The following is a 22,629-nucleotide window of genomic DNA, read 5'->3' on the forward strand; positions in this document are numbered from 1 at the left end:
TATTAAATGTCTGATTCACACAGACTGACAGCTTTCTCTCTCTCTCTATCTGTGACTGTTTCATCCTTTATATTTATTAATAATAATTTGCAAGATTGTTCTTGATTAGTATGGACCAAGATAAACAACCACAAGTTCTTGAGTAAGTAAGCTAGTATTGGCACGACTGTCCTGTTGAAATTTGTCTGGGATGCAGAAAATACACCAAAGTGATAAAGACGGATTAAGGGGTTGATTAAGGGGGGCATTTAAGTTTGATCAGTGTTAGAAAATCCTAATTACATCCACTGTGATTTACTGTTGTAAAAATAAAACATGAAAAATTCTAAGAAGGGTGAGTATTTTTTCAATGCAATAGAATAGAATGTATTTAACACTGTTTAGACACAAAGATATATTATAACCTCATGCTATATTATTTACCAGTATATAAAAATATCTGTATGACATACAAAAATACCAAAATCCAAGTCTGAACCTGTAAATTTTCATAGGCTTGTTCATGGAGTGGAGCAACTTCTCTAAAAGACTACAATATATAACGTAAAGTATAATGTTAGGAGAAGAATTAGCTGTAAAACAATGATTGCTCACATTTTCTAAGAAAGTTTGTGTTGCTCAGAGGAGGAGTCAGAAAGTTATTCATATATTCTTCACTTGCAAAACAGTTTTAATAAGGGACATGCACGCATTTTTAGTGGCTTAATCAAAAAAGGACAGGCCTACCCCTTTCTACTGATAGTAATATAATAATTGTATTTCTCATGTAAATACATATTCATCTACATGTCAAAAGAAAGAAAAGAATGCAACCACAGACACACAAACAAATAGTATTCTTTAACTTTGTACCTGGCTGAAAAAAACGATCAAATAACACACCATACATGTTCCAAATATTGCAGCAGAAACTTGGTAAAACTTTTGATTAAAACCTCCCTCAGAAATGATTAATTGGATAACTAAAGGCTTTATTAATGATTAATAAATCATTTACTAATGTTTTACAGAACTGCCACAACCCATTAATAAAAACTTACTAAAAATTTTCATCTACAGACCTGAACTATCATTGTAAAATCCGTTTGATTATGACTCACATAAACCCATGTTTGTTTAATGGCCCAACCCATGATCCTGAATTAATTATCTGATTTGATGGCTTACTGGAAAATGAAAACTTTATGGCCCTTTATCAATGCGCTATACACATTTGTAACTTTTACGATTCATACTTAAATGTTTACAGCCCCTAGTTCTGAGTGTTTTTTTGTTTTTTTTGTTTTTTTGAGGGGCGAGAGGAAGTGAAGTAGTGAAGTACTCAGCAGGCTCGCGGGGGCGTGGTTGGGCAGTTGTGCTCTTTACTGTCAGCACTGTTGTTTTGCTAGTTTAGCTTTTAAAGCGAGTGCCTTGCTGAGACCTTATTCAATTAGTGTACGCACCAGGTGAATATTAAGCCAGTTAAACTGATATTTTAGAGGAAATTTAGTAGCTGTAACTCTTCATTCGCTGTAGTTGTTGATTGTTTTGCAGCTCAGCAGCAGCACAAAGCTAGCCTGCTAGCTAGCCAGGGCTAGCGATGTTGCATTTTAGCATCGCTAGCAGCTAACTGGTAGCCGGAAGACCACAGTACTCTAACGTGTATTTAAAAAAAAGCGGACTATAATTGTATCTACTCAGGTAATATCAAAGCTCCACCTAAATTATCGGTAGCAGAAACATTAGCTGTCATGCTGGAGAACTGACATTGACGATGGCGTTAGCGGTGGACGCCCCTGCAGATGAGTGGCCCTGAGAAGTGATTCAGCCCGATGAGTTAGCAACAATGTCCTGCAAATCAACTAAAGTTGCCCCGAGTGTTGATTTCGACCACAGTTGCTCCGACAGCGTGGAATATTTGACGCTCAATTTTGGCCCATTTGAGACTGTTCATCGCTGGAGAAGACTCCCTCCGTGTGATGAGTTTGTCGGTGCAAGGTAACATGTTGCCAGCAGCCTCATTAAACCTGGATTTTTACTGCCTTCTATCCACCCAATATTATTATGTTATTATTACACTCACCCTGAATTTTATGTGGCTTTAAACAGGCGCAGCAAACACACCGTTGTGGCATACAGGGATGCCATATATGTGTTTGGGGGAGACAATGGGTGAGTACTACAGGACAGTAACAAGCATTTCTTCCTTTTACTTATTGTCCAATACAATGAGTAAAATTCTGTGTCCCCCAACAGGAAGAACATGTTGAATGACTTGCTCCGCTTTGATGTGAAAGATTGCTCATGGTGTCGGTAAGATTGCAGCCTCTGTAATCCAGTAACCATAAGAAATATACATGTAGACTGTAGAATATGATTTAATGCCTCTGTTTATGGTGTATTTTACAGAGCGTTCACCACTGGAACTCCACCTGCTCCCAGATATCACCACTCAGCTGTGGTCTATGGCAGCAGCATGTTTGTTTTTGGTGAATTGTTAAGCTTATTTTCTTCAAAATAAGTTGTTCATTCATTCTACTTTTTTCAAACTTCATACTGTAATGTTGGACTTTAATATATTTCAGGGGGCTACACTGGAGATATTTACTCAAACTCAAACCTGAAAAACAAAAATGACCTTTTTGAGTACAAGTTTGCCACAGGGCAGTGGACTGAATGGAAAGTGGAGGGGAGGTAATGTTTCTTTTTCAAGAACAAATATGGTAATTTGTGTTTGTCTTGAATATTAACAATCAAGTAATAATTTATTCAAATCAAGGGAAGCATAATTTTGGCTAAGTTTATTTATTATTATCATGTATTACTTTTTCACTTTAGGGGAATCAAGTGTGTATTCCGTGGCTCTACTTTTGGTTATTTGGGGGATGAAATCTGTGGAAATATTTATCAGTCTTCTGCCTCTGTTTTAGTTTGCCAGTGGCTCGATCTGCTCATGGAGCCACAGTGTACAGTGATAAACTGTGGATATTTGCTGGCTATGATGGGAATGCTAGGTATGTTTAATTTAGTTTCATAGTTTTTATCATTTGAGACATCCACTCTTTGGGGTTTTTTTGACATAATATTGAAAGATATTTTCCCCATGTGCAGGCTGAATGACATGTGGACCATCAGTCTTCAGGATCGAGAACATGCATGTTGGGAAGAGGCTAGTATAATTATTTCCCATATTTAATGAGAAGCTTGTTAAGAATAAAATGCCCAGAAATGCTGTATGTGTGTGTTAACCTCTCTGTCTCTGCCTTTGTGTCCATCAGATCGATCAGAGTGGTGAGATTCCTCCATCTTGTTGCAACTTCCCTGTTGCTGTGTGCAGGGATAAGATGTTTGTGTTCTCTGGTCAGAGTGGAGCCAAGATCACTAATAACCTCTTCCAGTTTGAGTTCAAGGGCCACATGTGAGCAAAGCCTTTCTTTGCATACCTCTGATTCTCATCACAGTTGTTTTCAGTGTTGCATGGCGCTAATCATTCCTGCTACTTCCATCTTCTCAGGTGGACACGTATCCCAACTGAACATTTACTGCGGGGCTCCCCTCCCCCTCCTCAAAGACGCTATGGCCACACTATGGTTGCCTTTGACCGCCACCTGTACGTATTTGGTGGTGCTGCTGACAACACTCTGCCCAATGAGCTGCACTGCTATGATGTGGACTCTCAGACATGGGAGGTGATCCAACCCAGCCAGGACAGTGAGGTACAAACCAAATAAATTACTAAATTTGATAAATTTCATAAGAAATCTGTCGATAAGATAATGCCGGTAGATAATGAATCTGGTTAAATGCTATCAAGAGTATGTTTGTCAACAGGCTGAATTATGAAACAAGTACATGCTGTACTCCTGTACTCATCGCTCCTGCTGTACTATCCCTTGTTTTATGTCATTGCAGCTTTTTACTTAGACAGAATATTAAAAATATATACATACACACACATTCATTAATGAATATTTAACTCAGATGCCCAGTGGGAGACTCTTTCATGCTGCTGCTGTTATTCAAGATGCCATGTACATCTTTGGAGGGACAGTGGACAACAATGTGCGCAGTGGAGAGATGTACAGATTCCAGGTTAACATTTTTATTCCTGAAATATTAAAACTTTTGCTCCGTATATTTTGCTGTGTTTTTGAAGAATATATATAATAGTTAGTATATAATAAACAATTATTTTCTTCTTCTTGCAGTTCTCATGCTATCCAAGGTGTACTCTCCATGAGGACTATGGTAAACTGTGGGAGAACCGTCAGTTCTGTGACGTGGAGTTTATTCTGGGAGAGGTAGGTTTGCATCTGATGCAGGAACTACGCTTCTTCTGACTTTACCCTACTAACATTTCTTTTTTTCCCCACCTGCCTGACTCATTTTTGTTTTGTTTACAGAGAGAAGAGAGGGTCTTGGGGCACATAGCCATAGTGACTGCAAGATGTCAGTGGCTGCGAAAGAAAATCTTGCAGGCTCGGGATAGGCAGCGACAGGTCAGAGCCTCGCCTCAAGTATACTTCATGTCCTCTGAGACAAAGAAAGACTTTACATTGTCAGAACATATTTATACGCATGAAATATGTTATAGTAGAATACGGCAGAGGCATTTGCAGTTCACTTCACTCAACCATCACATAGACATGAAGACCAGGAAAGCACAAATTCAAACAATGTCATGAAATGAAGATCAGAAAGTTCCCAGACAATTTCTAGCCAGATACCACTGCTCCAGTTGAGGAAGGATGCACCTGTGCCACACTATCACACATCACAATATTAGAACCTGTTTACTGATAATATCAAGCAATAGATAATGTCACAATATTATTACCACATTGATTATTTGTTCCACCAGTACTGAGTAGGCAAATAAAGGAAAATGGAGGGGGGTATCTCCAGTATCAGTTCTACAACCACACTTTTGGAAAATTAACCAACACAACACAAAGACTCAAACAGAATATGAAACATCAGACATGCTTCTTCTCCAGTGAGGTTTACCCATTAACTTTATCACAATCACTTTTACTACAAAATGCCATAAATACTGGGTCTCAGTGAATTCTGTATATTGACACTTAAAGTACATGGACAACTTAGCCTCACAGTGTAGAGCAGAGTATTTTAGCTAAATAAGGATCAAATCATTTTTTTTGAGCACAAAATCTATAGCAACATAATTTTTAAAGCACTTTGTGCATGTTTGCTTATAAAATAAAGAGGGTCACCATGCTTGCAGGTGGGATGCAAAAATCAACATAGCTTCTATTAGAACACTATACATTTTCGTATAAACAGTAAGAGGTCATTGGTATTTAGAGCTGGAATGTTCAACAGAAAGTGTTGCATAGTTTTCTGTCTCCCTGTGCAGAAGAATAAACAGGAAAGCAGTGAGGAGAGTGATGAAGGGGCAACAGGGGGCCAGAGGGATATCCCAGCAGGCAGCAGGCCATCAGGCACACAGCCGCTGCTAGAAGTATCCATCAGGGAAGCGGAGGCCCAGCCCTTTGAAGTCTTAATGCAGTTCCTCTACACGGATAAGATCCAGTATCCACGCAGAGGTAGCTCTCTTCTCATGCTGGTCATGTTTTGATGGTACCTGCAGTAATCCTGAAGAGTGAGGGAAAAAAAAATATTGATTATTTGTGCTTGCCTCTACCTGTCTACACAGGTCACGTTCAGGATGTTCTCCTGATCATGGACGTTTACAAACTCGCTCTTAGTTTTAAGCTTTCCCGCCTGGAGCAGCTGTGTGTGCAGTACATTGAGGCATCTGTCGACCTGCAGAACGTTCTCAGCGTTTGCGAAAATGCCAACAAGCTGCAACTGGACCAGCTCAAGGTATATCCAGATAATGAATTAACACCAGTGGCAAATTTTGTTTTTGATGCCCTCCAGTGGTTGGACCTCAGGGTGTTTTCAGTACAATACATTTATACTTTCAACCAGAGGAAGCCTCTGCAACTTTGTGTTACATAAAAACAAATGCTGAGGAAAGAAAAGTAATCATCTATTTCAACATTCATGCTAACAAATTTATTTTTTTTCCTTCAGGAACATTGCCTTAATTTCGTGGTGAAGGAGTCCCACTTCAACCAGGTGATTATGACGAAGGAGTTCGAACATCTGTCCACCCCACTGATAGTGGAGATAGTGCGGCGAAAGCAGCAGCCTCCTCCCAGGTTGTACTCAGACCAGCCTGTGGACATTGGGACCTCCCTGGTACAGGACATGAAGGCTTACCTGGAGGGAGGCGGCCTGGAGTTCTGCGACATTATTCTGCTGTTAGACGGACACCCACGCCCTGCACATAAAGCCATACTGGCAGCCCGATCCAGGTAGCAACATAATAGGTTTTATGAGCTGTTTTGTGAGCATTCGGCAGCCAGAGAAAGTGAGCACATCCCTGACTATTTCTATATTTTTGTGAAATGGTTGTAAGCTCAAATTTCCTTTTATTTGGCATTTTCAATCTAAACTAAATGTGCTGAGAAGATGGTTCCTTTTGCTGAAACAGAAAATCAAACTTAAGTATTTAATCAGATTTGATTCTTAGTGGAAAAAAAGACGCCATCTTTACAATCCAATTAGGTTTTAATATGAAATTGTTATGGCCTCGTAAATGCAAAAAGTTGTTGGAGCCTTGCTGTCATTCACTTTTGTGTTGTGATCTCAGGGTTTTAAAAATAATTTTGCCATTATTTTAAACAAAAATGTATTTAGAAAGAGGACCAGAGATCACTAATACATACACTTTGCATTATGTGAAAAACTGAGATGGCTGCGTTATCAGTCACCATACCTGTAGACACTGTGATTCATGTCAGTGTAGTGATGATTCTGACACTTTGTACTTTTTGCACTTTCATTCCTCAGTTACTTTGAGGCGATGTTCCGCTCCTTCATGCCCGAGGACGGTCAGGTTAATATCTCTATCGGTGAGATGGTTCCAAGTAAGCAGGCCTTTGAGTCCATGCTGCGTTATATCTACTACGGAGACGTCAACATGCCTCCAGAGGATTCCCTGTATCCTTCTCAAATTCAGACGGCTTTGGTTTCATTCTTAAGATTAAATGTCTTTCCCAGGGCAGAGCCCGCAAAATTGAAAACATCTGAGAATTTTTGTTTGCAAATTTAATGAAAAGAAATTATGAAAGAGTCCTTTGACACTGCTACTATTCCTTGAGCCAGAAAATACAAATTTGGGTAACATTGGAGCTGTGGTGAGATAGAATGAGAAAGCCTTAACCACAATGGGGTTTGATAAACTGAACTCTTGATCAAGGAAAACACACTCAAAACATACTTGTCTCATAACCTTGATGGCTTTTCTCCTGTTCTTATCTTTACTGTAGAAAAAAAAATGTATTGACTTTATTTTTCTACAGAGTAGTAAAGTTTTTGGATCACCTCAGTGCAGTCTGTTCCACCAAGGTGCTGTGATCGACCCACTAAACCAGAACTTTATGTTTCAGCATAATGTTGCAAACACGTTATGTTTAGGTATAAACCTTGAGATAGACATGTTTTGGTATAAATTTGGAAAAGGATATGTTTTAAGTTTGGGTTTCGGTAATGGTTTGGCATGGTTAAGGTTAGGCTCACTACATGGTGATTCTGTCAACATCTAGTGGCCATTATTGAACTGCACCCTAATGCACTGCTGCTTTGGTCTCAACTTTCAGCCACTGTGGCTTTTATTATCACTATCAGCTTATGAAAATTTGCACATGCTGCATATAATAAGCAAATACTGCTCTGTCTCATTCATATAGAGTCACTTGTTCAAAGGTAGAAGTGACTACATTTGTGCTCAGATGGTCAAAACACACAGAATCTTGTATTTTAAGCAAAATGAAAGTCAAAAAGATTTTTATAAGAGTGTTGCTTTGAGAGTAAAGTATTTTATTTTCCATTTCCTTGACCCTTGATAAACAGCTACCTGTTTGCTGCACCGTATTACTACGGGTTTTCCAATAACAGGCTGCAGGCTTACTGTAAGCAGAATCTGGAGATGAATGTCACTGTGGAGAATGTCTTACAGGTATTTATGTTTTAACCCGGGAGGGGGGGCAGTGACCTAATTTGACAGTGCTGTCCCTCTCCTGAAGGATTTTTTTTTTTTTTTTTTTTTTTTTTTATAAAGCAGGGTGAATCATTTCTTCACTCACTTCTCCCTCATTATTCCCCCTCCTTCAGATTCTGGAGGCGGCAGATAAGACCCAGGCTCTGGACATGAAGAAGCACTGCTTGCACATTATTGTTCACCAGTTCATCAAGGTGGGTGGGCTTGTGTCCGGAGCCCTGAGGGTTTGCTGCCCACTCACTGCAGCTGAGCTAACCCTGTAGCCCTCGCCCTCTTAGCGGGAGGCTGACACCTCATAGTGGATCACCCTTCATCTTCTACGTAGAGAGGAGTCTGTTTACAGGCCGGCCGGCTGTACAAGCACCTCATCACATACCAACGAGGGTCATACTACCAATCTGATTATTGTTTGTTATTCAAAGAAGTAGCAAAGCACTCAATTCTCTCCCTACTTCACTGGAGTGTTGGCTCTGTTGTTAACGTTTCTGTTAAGCTTCTTTCAGTTTATCTTCATTTCTCGTGCATGAGCAATCAAGTGCTGCTTATTCCTCTGTTTGACTCATCATTGTCTTTTCTTAATTTGTTGCTAATTTTTTTCATTTGTTTGCTCTCCTCCCCTCCCAAAGGTATCCAAGCTCCCCAACCTGCGGTCTCTCAGCCAGCTGCTGCTGTTGGACATCATTGAGTCTCTAGCTACACACATATCAGACAAACAGTGTGCCGAGATGGGCTCTGACATTTAGGATGACGCCAAGAGTCGGGCTCTTTATCTCCTCTCGCAGAAGCCATACACCTCTGCTCCTCCTACTTCTAGTCATTCCCTCCTCCCCAACTCACAGTACTTTTCTTTATGTTGGACCTCGCATGTCTCAACCCTCATACAATAGATGCCTTTAATCCACACAGTGTCAGATTCTTGTTTCTCAATCTGCATCTCAGTGAGGAGTGAAATCAGTGAAGAAACCAAATTCAAGCTCAGTTGTAGTTATTAAATGATCTAAAAATTCCCCTTTTATGTTTAGTTTGTAATTTATTTATTTTGTATAAACAGAATAAAATGTTTGAAGGTTTTTCTGAAGAGTATTGCTGCTGCATTTTTAATCGATATGCAGTGACACCATGGAAATGTTCGAATTGCCCTCAGCTGATTTTCTTTAAAGATATCTGCTCAGATACATTCTCAGTCTTCTAAACACATCTTAATCAAAGTATACCATTGAATGGATTATTGATCTAAATATTTATTCACCACTTGTATTATTCTCAGCTCTGACACAGTTAACACACTTTATGTAAGAGCAATATATGAGAACAGTTAGAATGTATGTCTGTCCTAAAGCTGCTTGTTTTGTACAGTGTTCTTGTCCTTGGCACACATCTTTGTAATACTCATTGCATCTTACCATTACTAACAGACAAGCTCTCTAGATCCATACAATATAGCATTGTTAAATATTTACCCACGTGAGTTTGATGTATTTAAAGCCTTAATAAATCTTCTTATACAAAAATAAGTCATTTTATACTGAATCTTTATGTCCCCACTCATTCCTTAGGCCCACCACCACCATCCGCCCTGCACTCTCAACTCTAGTGCCTCTTGTGAAATGCAGAACCAGTGGAGGCTGAAGTCAACTTGATACCCACACAAAAGTCTTTATTTTCGTTAAGCTCTCAATGTGCCTCTGTCTGTTTGGAGTAAACTACCTTATTACATAATTACACTTTTAGCACAACCATCCTTTGGCAGTTATCAATTCACAGTAAAAACATAGCTTTAAATCCTGCACTCTCAAGCACAGAGCAGATAATCTACATTGTATCTGGTTAAACTAAACTTCAGTACCGTGGCCAGCCACCCACTGGCTTGACAGGCAGTTTCATCTAAATGTTCTCAGCAGTCCAGACTTCATCCCTGCTTTGCAATATTAATGTAAGCTTGGATTAAAACTGGATGTCTCAAAGTTGTAAGCAACTTGTAAAAACATGTTTTGAAAAATAAGAACAGACTTTCTTCTGAAAATATTTATAATCACAGTGGAGTTATCATAGATATTTTGATATGGAGGACTGGCACAAGTCCCTCGGCTTAAACTAAAGCTATTCTACCCTATACACTGAAAAAGCTGAAGGTCAATCCTTGACCTTTCATCAAATTAGCCACGTCCTTCAGGGGTTTCAGTTTCCACTGATCTATGGATGATAAGGTCAGACAATGTTCCTTGGTTTAAGAGGGCGAATTCATTTAGCTTATGCAACGTTATTGCGTTTGCTAAGATCTTAATTTACTAAAATAAGCTAAATTAAAATTTAATAGGCTAATGCTATGGTATTAAGTGCAATGGTTTACAATTGCTTCTTAAAATACTTGTCCTTTCAAGGTTTTTTCTGACCATTTTATTTTGAAGTTATATACTAAATTTTGTTCATGACATTAAGAACAAAAAGTTGTCTTACATGCTGACTGGGTTGGGAATTGGATTGGGTTTTCTGTGAGTGGCCATTGCAAGATCTGTAGAAGTCCACAGTGGAATTCACAAAGTGTTGGACTATTTTGGACTCTGTTGCAAGAACTGTTGCAGTGAGCACAAAGTGCTATTCATAGTCCAGATACCTGAGATGCTTGGCAAATCAAAAGCTCCACCTCTGATTTCCTTAGAGTGTAAAGATGTTAAGTAAAACAAAGCCTGTCTCATCAGTGGCATTCATCTGAAATAACTGCAAGTTTGAAAGATGGACTGAATTTCACAGCCACACAGAAACAGGCCGTGGTCATGCCTAGGATCGAGTTTTATTCTTCTTCTTTTTGTGTGTACCCCCATGCCCAGCTTGCTCATGTTTCATCCATTTAATCCCTCTTTTGAGTCAGCACACACACACACACACACGCAGCCCAGAATCCCACTGGACATATCCGGTTTCACGTAAAAACAGAGTTCATTGTTCACTGTGATGATGTTGAACACTAAAAAAAACAGTATTCCCGTTGTCATGCCACAGTCCCTGATTATCTCCCACTTATCTAGTGCTTTTTATTAAGGAGGCAGAAAAAGTGGGCTGTCCATGTAGGTCCTGCTACCTCAGCAGGTGAGACGGGCTACAGAGCCACTCTGGATCTCCCAACCTGTTACATAGACCTGAGCAGCTGAATCACAGCACAGAGGGTGTACGTGCAGAGGCAGAAGATGGTTTTTCTGACAACTAAAATAATGCAAAGGACTGCGCTCTTTGTGACGTTCGGGGGTTTCGTTACTTCTCTCATCACCACTTTCCTTCCCTTGTGGAAGACAATGAACTCCGACCTGAACGAAGTGGAGAACTGGTTCTCTGGGCTGTGGCACACCTGCCTCTACACAGAGGAGGTGGGAATTCAGTGTAAGGCCTATGAGTCTGTCCTGGGACTCCCGATGGACTTGCAGGTCTCCAGGGTGCTCATGTCAGTGTCTATAGGCACTGGAGGCTTAGCTCTATTGGCTTCTTTCCCAGGTCTGGAAGGGGTTGAGATGTGTGTTGGGCAGCCTGGCCACAAAAGAGTGCTCCTCATCCTCAGTGGGGTGCTAACCTGGGTGTCGGGCCTCACCACTCTGGCTCCTGTCTCTATCGTGGCCTACACGACAGTGGTGGAATTCTGGGACGAGAGTTACCCTGATGTGATGCCTCGCTGGGAGTATGGGGAGGCAATGTTCTCTGGATGGTTTGGAGGTTTGGCTCTGGTCATTGGAGGGACCCTGTTCTTTGTAGCCGTGTGCATGGGGGACTACGACCAGCGGCTGCAAAGTGTCCAAATCAGCCCACATGTGAAGCATAGGACACAGCAGTACCTGAAAACAGAGGTTTTATAGATTACTCGTTAATTGTGCATCACCTGCACCTTCATGTACTTCATCTGGAAAACTGTCAGCTTGTGCACTTGAGTTATAAGATAATGAAGTTACTTGTCAACTATTTCCACAACTCTGGCAAGAATGACATACTTCTGACAGAAGTAACATGGGGGGGCAAAAAGATTGTCACTATCAAATGATGCAAATGTGTTGAGAATTGAAAAGTTTCCACAAACTATTAAAGTAATGTGAGATACTAAGCAACTGCAGTAGTTCTTATTCCTTTAAAGTCTACAGTGTGTGAATAAATAAGATCGGATGGCTATTTGTTTGCCAATAGACATGCACCATGTAGTGCATGTTGAACTTTTCTTGAAGTGAAGTAAGAGTAGAAATACCTCATGAAACAGTAATGAGTCAAAAAGGATTTCTTAATTTTTTTGGTAAAACTATTAAAGCTTTGGCCTTTTTTTCTACTAAAGTGTCAAAAGTCTCCATTAATATTTAATATTATGTATTTATGACCAGGGAAGCATTCCATTTATCTGTAAGTTGACTCTAAGAGTACAACCCATCACCCAAATTAACAGGAGATGCATTCCAGTGCTGCAGCTCATCTGTGTTGAATTTCATTTCGGGGAGGGGACTTGGCACCATCACCTCCTCTTAGTCCTTAGTGCGCAATTTGGCTTTGGTATTGTTACAGGCTGTGTACTTGTGGCTGGTGTGTCTCCTTCTTTCTTTCTCTCTTTTTTTCTCTTTCAGGTAGACTCCCATGATGCACCTGTGATTATCTGCAGGTGTGGGCGGCCTATAAAAACCTGCCACACCTCCCCACTCGCTTTCTCTCTCCCATACTTCCTGCTGCAGATGGCCTGGCAGCAGGGCCTGCTGCTCACTCCACATTTTTTCTTTTGTTAACCCCCATCTTTGATTTAATAAATGTAGTAAACTCTATGTACTTTTGGTGTACTCGTTGTGTTGCTTCCCTTTGAGCCAGGGTTTGTAACTCGTCCAATTTTCCTGATTTTCTTGGTTCATAAGTGTTTGTTTAGTTACTTGGTGGAGTGTTACAGCTTTGTGGGTCCCTCCTTGTTTTTGGCTTTCCTTTTGTTTGGTGAGTATGATTGTTTGGCATACTTTATTTTGATAAATTCAAGTATCGCTTTGGGCATCAATTTCTGAGCTCCCTGGTCAGAGAGGGTGAGTGTCCCAGCTGGACATTAGTCCTTCCAACGGTTCACTCTTTTGTTATTTTTCCTTTTTTGTTTTTGAGGCTATCCCAGGTGGGGGCACGCTTCGAGGCTCTGTGGTGAGCTCTGTCTTTGGTTCACTGTGGGACCTCGAGTTCAGCGTTTAAAGTTGCCTCGGGCCTGGTAACCTCAGAAGATAGTTAGGTTAAGTTTTGTTAGGCAGGTTTCCAGGGCTTGCTCTCTTTGAATTTACTTTTTTTTAGATTTATTTATTTATTTATTTATATTCTTTTTTTTTTCTTCTGGGAGGGAGAGTGAGCATTTGTGTAGGGTTAGGTGAGTGTTGTGTTTTTTTTGGGCACTGTGTTGGGTCCGTGATCCTAATCCTAGAGTTTAGTGGCTAGTGTGTTCTAGTGTGAACTTGTGTAGGTGAGAATTACCCTGAGTTTTCTTGGTGTTTTTTATTTAGTTTTGACTACCAGCAGGTTGTGTCCTTGCTTGAGGGGCATGGTAGTCTTTTGGGTGTGGCTTTCATAGCCTGATGGGTAATAGCTTGCCTTTGTTAGTGTGTGGCATCACAGCCATTTTCTTTTGTGTCTAGCCACCTTTTGTGTCTGTTGGGTTTTTTTACCTTGGGCCCAGAGTGTGTGTGTTAAGTTAATTGAGCAGCAGTGGTTGTTTTGTGCCCCATTTATTAATTTTGCTTATTCACTTATCTTTTCACCAATTTTTTTTTTTATTTTAAGTTGTTAAGCAAATTTGTTAGAAACAATGGCAACACTTGACACTTTTCTTCAACAGCCTAGTAAAGAGCTGCTTGAAGATTTTACTAAGGAACAACTTCTTCAGCTTGCTTCTAGCTATGAGATTGAGCTTTCTAGTGAGGTTAAGAAGTTAAAAATGAATATTAAGGACACTATTAAGCAGGTGCTTGTTGCTAGAGGGCTTTTAAAGCCACCCCCTCGTCCAGAGGTCGAATTTGTGATGCCTAAATCACCAGTGTTGTCGGAGGCTGCTATCCATTTGAGACACAGGGAACTGGCTTTAAAGGAAAGGGAACTGGAGGAAAGACAGGATCAACTTAGGCTGAAGGAAAAGAAAATGCTGTTGGAACATGAACGACTTCTGAAAGAGATGGAATTAAAATATGCTTCTTTGTCATGTAAACCTGAGTTTGACGTAGCCAGTCATATACAACTAGTTCCTCCCCTTTGTGAAAAGGATGTTGAGCATTATTTTCCTCATTTTGAGTGAGTGGCCCTCACATCAAAGTGGCCTAAGCAGTCATGGACACTGCTTTTACAGAGTGTCCTTGTGGGAAAAGCTCAGGAGGCATATTCTGCCCTGAGTTTAGAACAGAGTTCTGATTATGACTTGGCGAAAGAAGCTATACTTGAAGCATATGAACTGGTTCCAGAGGCTTATCGTCAGTGCTTCAGAAGCCATGTTAAGTCTGATAAGCAAACCTATGTTGAGTTTGCTAGAGAGAAGGGAAATCTCTTTGATAGGTGGTGTACATCTCAGAAAGTTGACACAAAAGAACAACTCAGACAGCTGATTTTGCTTGAAGAATTTAAGAATTGTGTGCCAGAAATGGTCTGTGTGTATTTAAATGAACAGAAGGTGACAATATTGGATCAAGCTGCTGTGTTTGCTGATGAGTTTGTCCTCACTCAGAAAACCAGTTTTGTGGGCCAGACCCCCCAGAGTAGGGGGAGGAGCTCGCTTCCCAAGTTGCAGCCTTCAAAACAAACTCCTGTGCCGAGCTCAGGGTCCAAAAAGTCCTCTTTTGTTTCCACATCAGAGAGGCTATGTTTCTATTGTAAGAATCCTGGACATGTGATTGCTGATTGTGTTGCTCTGAGGAAGAAAAGGCAATCTCCCAAACCTGCTGCCTTTGTAAAAACTATTAAAAATCAAACAGTGTCACCAGTTGATGTTTCTTCTGAGAAAGAGCTTCCTGGTTCCTCAGCATTCTTACTAAAAGGGTTTGTGTCGTTGAGTTCAGTTCCTGAGCATAAGTGCCATATTAAAATCTGGCGGGATTCTGGAGCTTTTCAATCTGTGATGCTTCAGGGGGCACTCCCATTTACTGAGGAGTCTTTTCTCGGCTCCTATGCCTTGGTGAAGGGTTTTGGTTCCAGGCTTTCTGAACCTACTATTACATAAAATTAAGTTAGACTCTGATTTAGTATCTGGTTGTTGTTGCTCTCTCTCCACAGCTCCCAATAGATGGCGTTTCAATGCTCCTTGGGAATGATCTAGCTGGAGGTCAAGTTCATGCTGCTCCAAAAGTAAGGGTTGATCCTCATTTAGCTGATGCTCCAGATGAGTTGGCGCAAAAGTACCCAGACGCTTTTCCTGTTTGTGCTGTCACTCGCGCAATGTCCAGGGAAGGAAATAAAAAGATTAAAAAACGTCTGACTCAGAAATCAATCTTTCAGACACATTTCTGGCAAGCGGAAATTTAGATCTGAGTGGATTTGGCACAATGACGCCCTCTCATGATCAGCTGGTACTAGAGCAAAGAGCTGACCCCACATTAAATGCTCTCCTTAAAGAGGCTGTTTCAGAGGATGACATTCCTGAGGTGGCCTGTGGCTATTTCCTCAGTAATGGGGTTCTGATGAGGAAGTGGACTCCTTCTAATATGTCAAGTGAGGATGATTGGAGCAGTGTGTACCAGATTGTGGTTCCAAACCGTTTTCGCACTGAAATTTTGCGTTTGGCTCATGACCACTGTCTTTCTGGACATTTAGGGGTCAGGAAGACTTGGGATCTTGTGGTGAGACATTTTTATTGGCCTGGTGTTAAATCAGATGTCTCCCAATACTGTCGATCTTGCCACGTGTGCCAGATGGTTGGTAAACCAAATCAAAAGATCCCTGTAGCACCTCTCCATCCTACTCCTGTTGCTTGTGAGCCATTTGAACGTGTCTTGGTTGACTGCGTTGGTCCTCTTCCACATTGCAAGTCAGGTCTCATACTTGGGTAAAGTGGTTGGTTGTGGTGTTGTCAAGCCCATTAAGGCTAAAGTGGAGGCCATTTTGAGGTTCAGTACTCCATCTTCACACAGGTAACTTAGGTTTCTCAGCATGGCTGGCTATTACAGAGGGTTTTGTTGTAATTTTGCCACCATTGCTGCCCCTTTAACCAACCTGCTGAGCCCAAAGGTTCCTTTTGTGTAGGACATGAAGTGCAAAATTGCTTGTGAAAATCTCAAAGCACTTTTGACCTATGCACTTGTTCTCTTAGCTCTAGACTTCAACAAGTCCTTCAAATTAGCAGTGGATGCTAGTGATGTGGGAGCTGGAGCTGTTCTGTTGCAGGATGGTGCTGATGGGGTGGAACATCCCTTGTGCTATTTCTCCAAGAAGTTTGATGTCCACCAAAGGCGTTATTCCCCGATTGAGAAGGAGACCTTAGCACTCATTCTGGCCTTGAAGCATTTTGATGTTTATGTTTCAGGTTTGTTCTTTCAAGGGTATGACCTGAAGTTTTGCCACATTCGTGGCCAGGATAATGTCTTGGCGGATGCCCTTTCCAGGTCATAAGCAGTTTCATGTTGCATTGTTTACTATTAGGTTTTTAAGAGTGTGGGTGTTACAGGCTGTGTACTTGTGGCTGGTGTGTCTCTTTCTTTCTTTCTTTCTTTCTTTCTCTCTTTTTTTTCTCTTTCAGGTAGACTCCCATGATGCACCTGTGATTATCTGCAGGTGTGGGCAGCCTATAAAAACCTGCCACATCTCCCCACTCGCTCTCTCTCTCCCATACCTCCTGCTGCAGATGGCCTGGCAGCAGGGCCTGCTGCTCACTCCACATTTTTTCTTTTGTTAACCCCCATCTTTGATTTAATAAATGTAGTAAACTCTATGTACTTTTGGTGTACTCGTAGTGTTGCTTCCCTTTGAGCCAGGGTTTGTAACAGGTATACTGCTGTACATTGTGATAATTAGAACTGATCTGGATGTCGCAACAAACCATGAAATGATACAGAATAAATCAGTCTGAAATCAGTTTGTGTCATATGAAGTTGTGTCTAGGTTGTGTTTAACATGTCCATTTGGTTGAGTGGCACTGTTTAAATCTGATTAACAGTAAGCCTGAATCTCCCCTAATAACTGCTGACATTAATATTTTGGCAGGGCTGCTGATTTTATATTTGAGCCTGTGATGACATTCATGTCTCTCACCTCTCTTAATAAGGGATTTTGGATGCAGCAGCTCTCCCTGCCGAAGAGAGTCCCCGTGTAATTCAATTAAACTGAGTGGTGTATCAATGATGTAAGATGTCCTCCTGGAAGACTGTGGTCAATCATCTTGTTGTACATGTGCGCACCGCCCAAACCTGGCTTCCACTCAAAAGATGCTTGTACATGTGCTCGAACACACGCAGAGAGCAACACAAACACACTGACAGTGGAGCACAAGTGCATGTGTCAGCTGTCAGCACACTGTGGAAATGCAATTACTCCATGTGGCCAGAGGAAATCTCTTTTACCTGATAAATTTCAGTTGTTTTAATATCTTTTGTTTTTCATTTGGATGCATTAGCTTTCTGAAAACAGAATAATGGCTTTGGGTGCTGCATCCTAATCATCCTATGTCAATGCTATCATCATTTCCACAGAAATGAATCTGAGATTATAAGGTGAATGACCTTGTCCCAGAAGTTATTTAAAGGGGAAGCACAGTTGCTCCCTCACTGGGAGCATAAGGAATGGAAATATCTTGGGAGCTCATTTGTAAAATACTCAGTATACCTTTTTAATCCTGCTCCACCCTACCCCCCCTGACTGAAACTGGGATTTACTGCACCAACTGCACTTTCACTCTTTCTCTCCCTGCTGTGCAGCACACACATACAGTACCAGCTGTTTTAGTGTTTTCAGCTTGCATCTGTCTGAAGAACAGTTTCTCTTTTTTTCCTAAAGTATCCTGGGGGTCAGCATAAATTCAATAAATGTCACTCTGGTGAGTTTTAGCAGTAGCTGATACTCCTGCTGCAGCACAGGCATGCTGCACTGTGCATGCACAGTGAGCCAGGCAGCGTGATAAGTGGGCAGTCAAACCAGGCAGTGCAGGGGGGGGCAGCAAGGCTTTGATCAGGCTTAACTGGCAAATCAGGTCTTTGACATCAGAAGGCGAGGCTGAAAGGGTCTGAACGGAAAAGCAAGCAGCCTGTAGCAGAGAGGGAGGGGGGGGAGGGAGGGGGAGGAGGACGAGAGCGGGGAACGGTGAGAATTCATGCAGTGTTAGCATCCCCTCAGCAACTCCATCAATACTGCATACAGCTGAGGAACTGGCAAAGGTCCTCCGCGCTGCATTTTGCAGGCTCAGCCAGCGAAAGAGAGCAACTCCCACGACCGGTCGGCTCAGTCTGCTTCTGGAGGGGGAGGAGGTGGAGGGGGCGGGGAGGGGGGGCTTTGCGAGGGGCAGTGCACACACACACATACACACACACACGCACACACACACACACCAGAGCCTCTGCTGCATCAAGAGGCAGAAGAGGAGAGCGGAGGAGGGTACAGAGGGACACACAGACTGGGAATACTCCAGTGGACAGAGCCAATCCCGGAGAGGGACAGGATTGTAAGGAGACTCATGTGCGAATATGGTACCGTGCTCCGCAGGGGAAACTGAGCACCGAGATTGACAGGATCTCAGTGCACCTGCTCCATGCTGACTGGTAAGCTGATTTATTCCTTTTACAGTCAGGAAAATGTAGTTCTGTTTTATTACTTTGTTTTTGTTTGTTTGTGTGTTTTAAATATGATGTGCTTATGTGATGCTGACTTATTATTTCTTCAAGTGGACTTTGACTGCATTGGTGCACTGTGGTCACATACACTACTTGAATGGAAGTTGTCTCAGATACCAGGACTGTTCCCTGGAGAACCGTGTACTGTGGTGCAGTATATTAACTGAACTCACAATACAGACACCCAGAGCCAGGGAACACAACAGACTGTACTTCTTGTAATTAATTCTGACCAGTTTTGCTACACACTTAGGAAATAGGACCAGATCAAACACTCCTCTACAAAACTGGCCAACTTTTTAATAGTCAGTATATGTAAGTAACTCGTTAAAATGCAGCAACTGTGTGTGCATTTGTTTGTCTGTGTGTATACTGAGAAACTGGTCAAACTGTTGTATGGAGGCACAGCTCCTCTGTAGGGGTGTGCACCCCTCTGTAAACCACATTTCTAGTTTTCCATGACATCATGGAGAGGTTATCACTCAAAGCAGTAGCAAAATGACCTGACACAAGTCTTTAGCTTTACGGACAAATACAATATACAGAAGATTTAGGTCGACTTGATATGTTTAAACGACTTAAATTTAAATTGCTTGATGAAATCCTTTGTGTAAATCAGTAAACAATGCTCTATGATGGTATAATCTTTGTTTTCCACTGCCACGTGGCATCTACAGTATACATTATATTCCATCCTTTTCGAGGACTGTGATAACTGTAATATACACAACCTACATGCTGTTTGGAGTCACATGGAGCTGTTGTCGTTTGCCTCTGAACAAGGAAGACACCATTACAGTTCAGCTACAATCAAACAAAACTTCATACAATCTTGGTTGAGAATGATGTGAATGAACGTGCTCACAGTGTATGATTGTGCCACACACGCTAGAGCTCCTTGATGAGGATTGTGGAACTGTAATCCACTTTTTTTTTCTTTTATGGTGTAAGATTCGTTGGCAGTGGAGTAAACAGAAGTCAGACAAAAGCTTCTTGGCATTTCAGGGAGCGTCCTGGAGACCAGTTTGGTATACATGTAATTTCAAACACAGCTTGGGACACTTGCCTACCTCTCATGTCCCTCCTGTATCCTTCCACAATCAAAAACAAGAATTGCAGAAATTTCCAAAGATTCAAACAGTTTCACCCACTTGTCCGTTACATTGAATGCTTTGACAAGTCAACAGGAAACAAAATAATTCACCACTAATGGCCTTTTGCTCAACAGTCGGTTTACGCAATCAGGGGATGATTCCACTTATCATGTATTTCACAAACCAGGAGAACGTGCTAACTGTGAGGGAGGGAAAGAGGTGTGGTCAACTATTAAGAGCCGTGAGCTCTTGTCCTTTATCAGTTGAGGATCAGAGAATCTTAATCGTTAACCACAGAGGTTAACATACCCACCAAGCAAGTGTTTGAATAAAACAGAGATTACCTATTTGGATAGTAAGGAGGTGAATGAGCCACTGAACTAAGCAGCTCTTCTTTAATTCAGGTGCTGCTAAATGTCCAGGGCCTACGTAGTGCTGTAAAGTGACATACAGTAAGTGATTAGATGTCCACTGTCTTTGCAATATATGGACAATGCAGTGTCTGCTCCTCTGCTGATGGTGTTTATTGGTGAGGATCAGGTTTGTTTCTGGCTGCGAGGAATGTGGGGTATTTGCTGTATGGTTGCATTTCAGAGCAGAGAGTGTAACTGTAAAGAATGAATTCTATTTTTTGATGAGTGCCATGTCATCTTTGTAGAGCAATGAAATTAGTGTTTGCACTTGTGGAAGAAGTTTTTTTTTTTTTTTTTTTTGAAGGTTGAGTCCAGTGTTGAGTGATGGATGTGACTGGCGGAGCATAGTCCCACTTCACTGCTTTTTCTCCCTCAACTTGTTTGTGGGTTGGCCTCCTCCTCGCCACCAAACAGGAGCTGCATTTTGCTAATTCTCCCCTCCAACATTCCAGTAACAGGTATTACATTTGTAGGGAAGTGAGTGAAACTGACAGCTTGTTTGCAGGCAGGATTATTAGCACTGCTTGGGGACAGGCCCAACAGTGAGAGAGCGGGATCTGCGTCATATGTTGTGAGGACCAAATCTGCTTAACCTACTTTAGTTTTGCACAAAATATCTTGGACTTGCTGGAACTCCAGGATGGCAGCTCTTCGCGATCCAATTTGTTGTTCATCAAATTTTCAGTGGTGACAAATTATTAACAGGGGCAACATGTGAGAGAGAGGCAAAAATCTTCATGATCCTTCTGCACTTCTGTGAGCGGAAAGTAATGTTGCTCTCTTTGTTTAGTGAATGAAACACACAACATCAAAAGCTCTGCTGTGTTAGCAAGGCTGTTAACTGAATGCAGGCAAATGTAAGTGCTTGGCACAGACAGGTTGAATGAATACTCCAGGGATTCAGTCCAAAAAGAGGCTTTTCCACTTGTGGGTGATGCTCAGTTTGCTAAATGTGACAAGATTTAGCTGACAAGATTTAAATTGCGACTGGCTTTAGTTTATTTTTGCACTATATGTTTTGATTTTATATTAGTTTCAGCAACAACAACTTCTGTGTGAGTCACTAGTAACTATAGATGTCAAATAAATGTAGTGGAGTAAAAGGTTCTGTATATTCCTCTGAAATGTGGAGGAGAAATATAAAGTAGCATAAAAAGAGTATATATGAGTAAAGAACATGCACCTCAAAATTGTACTTATATAGTATTTGTGTCAATGTACATAGTTACTTTCCTCCCCACCAAACAAATACAGAGTTTAGATACAACAGCTTAAGTTCAGCTGCAGTGTTGTGGTCAGTCAGAGGAGATCTTTCCATTTCTCATTTGTTCTCAGGAACTTTTTCTAAGCAGCGCTCCATTCAACACTGCACACTTTTTTTTTCTCTGAAGTTCAAGGACATTAAGATGTGCTCAGAATATCAAACAGTCCTTTTGGTTGTACCTCAAAAGGATAATTTGGTGATGGATTGCACCATGTTGAGTGTTACACCTGCCATCCTGCGTCTGCTCAGATTCATAGCAGCCAGTGCTCTGAGTAACTAACTACTGTATGAGTGGGTGAAATACCAGAGCTGGCAGAAATGCGAGGGCAACGTGGCAACAAAACAAGGGGGATTTTGAAACTCGAGGGGCCTCTGCTTCCCTTTAAAGCACAGTGTGACGAGAAAGTTAATAGGTGTCGGAGTGCTGTTAATATTTAACGGTTTCCCATGCAATATGCATGAACAAAGGTAACAATGTGTGTGTGGAAATGTTCCTAATTAACACAACTGCTTCCTTTTTACAAGCACTAACATGTTACATAGACACACACAGAAAATGATTTGACTTGCCCTCTTAAGCACTTGAATTCTTTGTCCTTTGGACACTTCAGAGCAACATCAGGCAGTTTTTTAGGTGAGACAAACACAATCAGTGACTATGATTACAAGAATAAAATTAATTAATTTAAAATTAATTTAATAAAATTAACAAACTTATACCACAACAACATCTTCATCCTGTTATCAGACTTTACACTCATGTAAACAGTGGTGTGGTGCATGTGTGTGCGTGTTGTTGACGATGTTGTTTCCTGCCGTCCATGCAGATTATGTGGAGGAGCTGACGTGTGCAATGGCCAGCTTGGACCTGCAGGTTCTCATGCACACAGTTCTGTGTTATCGTTACCTCCCAACCAAGGAGCCCAGCCCGAGGATCTGACCGCTCCTCCCCTCCCTCTCCCCCCTCCCTCCCTCTCCCTGGGTGTCCCTCAATCCTGGGCCCACC

General features: G+C 41.4%; 2 protein-coding genes across 2 annotated transcripts; both read left to right on the plus strand.

Annotated features, from left to right (window-relative positions):
• Positions 1-1,343: 1,343 nt before the first annotated feature.
• lztr1 (leucine-zipper-like transcription regulator 1) lies at positions 1,344-9,575 on the plus strand. The gene is made up of 19 exons (XM_041042995.1): positions 1,344-1,977; positions 2,089-2,151; positions 2,236-2,292; positions 2,389-2,468; positions 2,565-2,673; positions 2,910-2,993; positions 3,091-3,148; positions 3,258-3,397; positions 3,494-3,695; positions 3,961-4,071; positions 4,188-4,280; positions 4,383-4,478; positions 5,357-5,546; positions 5,657-5,826; positions 6,040-6,323; positions 6,862-7,011; positions 7,924-8,029; positions 8,185-8,265; positions 8,698-9,575. Exons 1-19 carry the CDS (start codon positions 1,826-1,828, stop codon positions 8,812-8,814), a joined length of 2,343 nt encoding a protein of 780 aa, XP_040898929.1. The 5' UTR covers positions 1,344-1,825; the 3' UTR covers positions 8,815-9,575.
• Positions 9,576-11,241: 1,666 nt separating this feature from the next.
• cldn26 (claudin 26) lies at positions 11,242-11,913 on the plus strand. The gene has a single exon (XM_041042817.1). The coding sequence runs from the start codon at positions 11,257-11,259 to the stop codon at positions 11,911-11,913; it is 657 nt and encodes a 218-aa protein (XP_040898751.1). The 5' UTR covers positions 11,242-11,256.
• Positions 11,914-22,629: the final 10,716 nt, after the last annotated feature.

The sequence above is a fragment of the Toxotes jaculatrix genome, chromosome 7 (assembly GCF_017976425.1).
Source record: "Toxotes jaculatrix isolate fToxJac2 chromosome 7, fToxJac2.pri, whole genome shotgun sequence".
NCBI classification, from domain to species: domain Eukaryota; kingdom Metazoa; phylum Chordata; class Actinopteri; family Toxotidae; genus Toxotes; species Toxotes jaculatrix.

Excerpts from the sequence above, each read along its gene's own strand:
- cldn26 (XM_041042817.1), top strand. The coding sequence starts at position 11,257 with ATGGTTTTTCTGACAACTAAAATAATGCAAAGGACTGCGCTCTTTGTG.
- lztr1 (XM_041042995.1), top strand. The coding sequence starts at position 1,826 with ATGTCCTGCAAATCAACTAAAGTTGCCCCGAGTGTTGATTTCGACCAC. Across the intron at positions 2,469-2,564 it reads CAGCAGCATGTTTGTTTTTG|GGGGCTACACTGGAGATATT; the intron begins GTGAATTGTTAA and ends AATATATTTCAG. Across the intron at positions 8,266-8,697 it reads TTGTTCACCAGTTCATCAAG|GTATCCAAGCTCCCCAACCT; the intron begins GTGGGTGGGCTT and ends CCCCTCCCAAAG.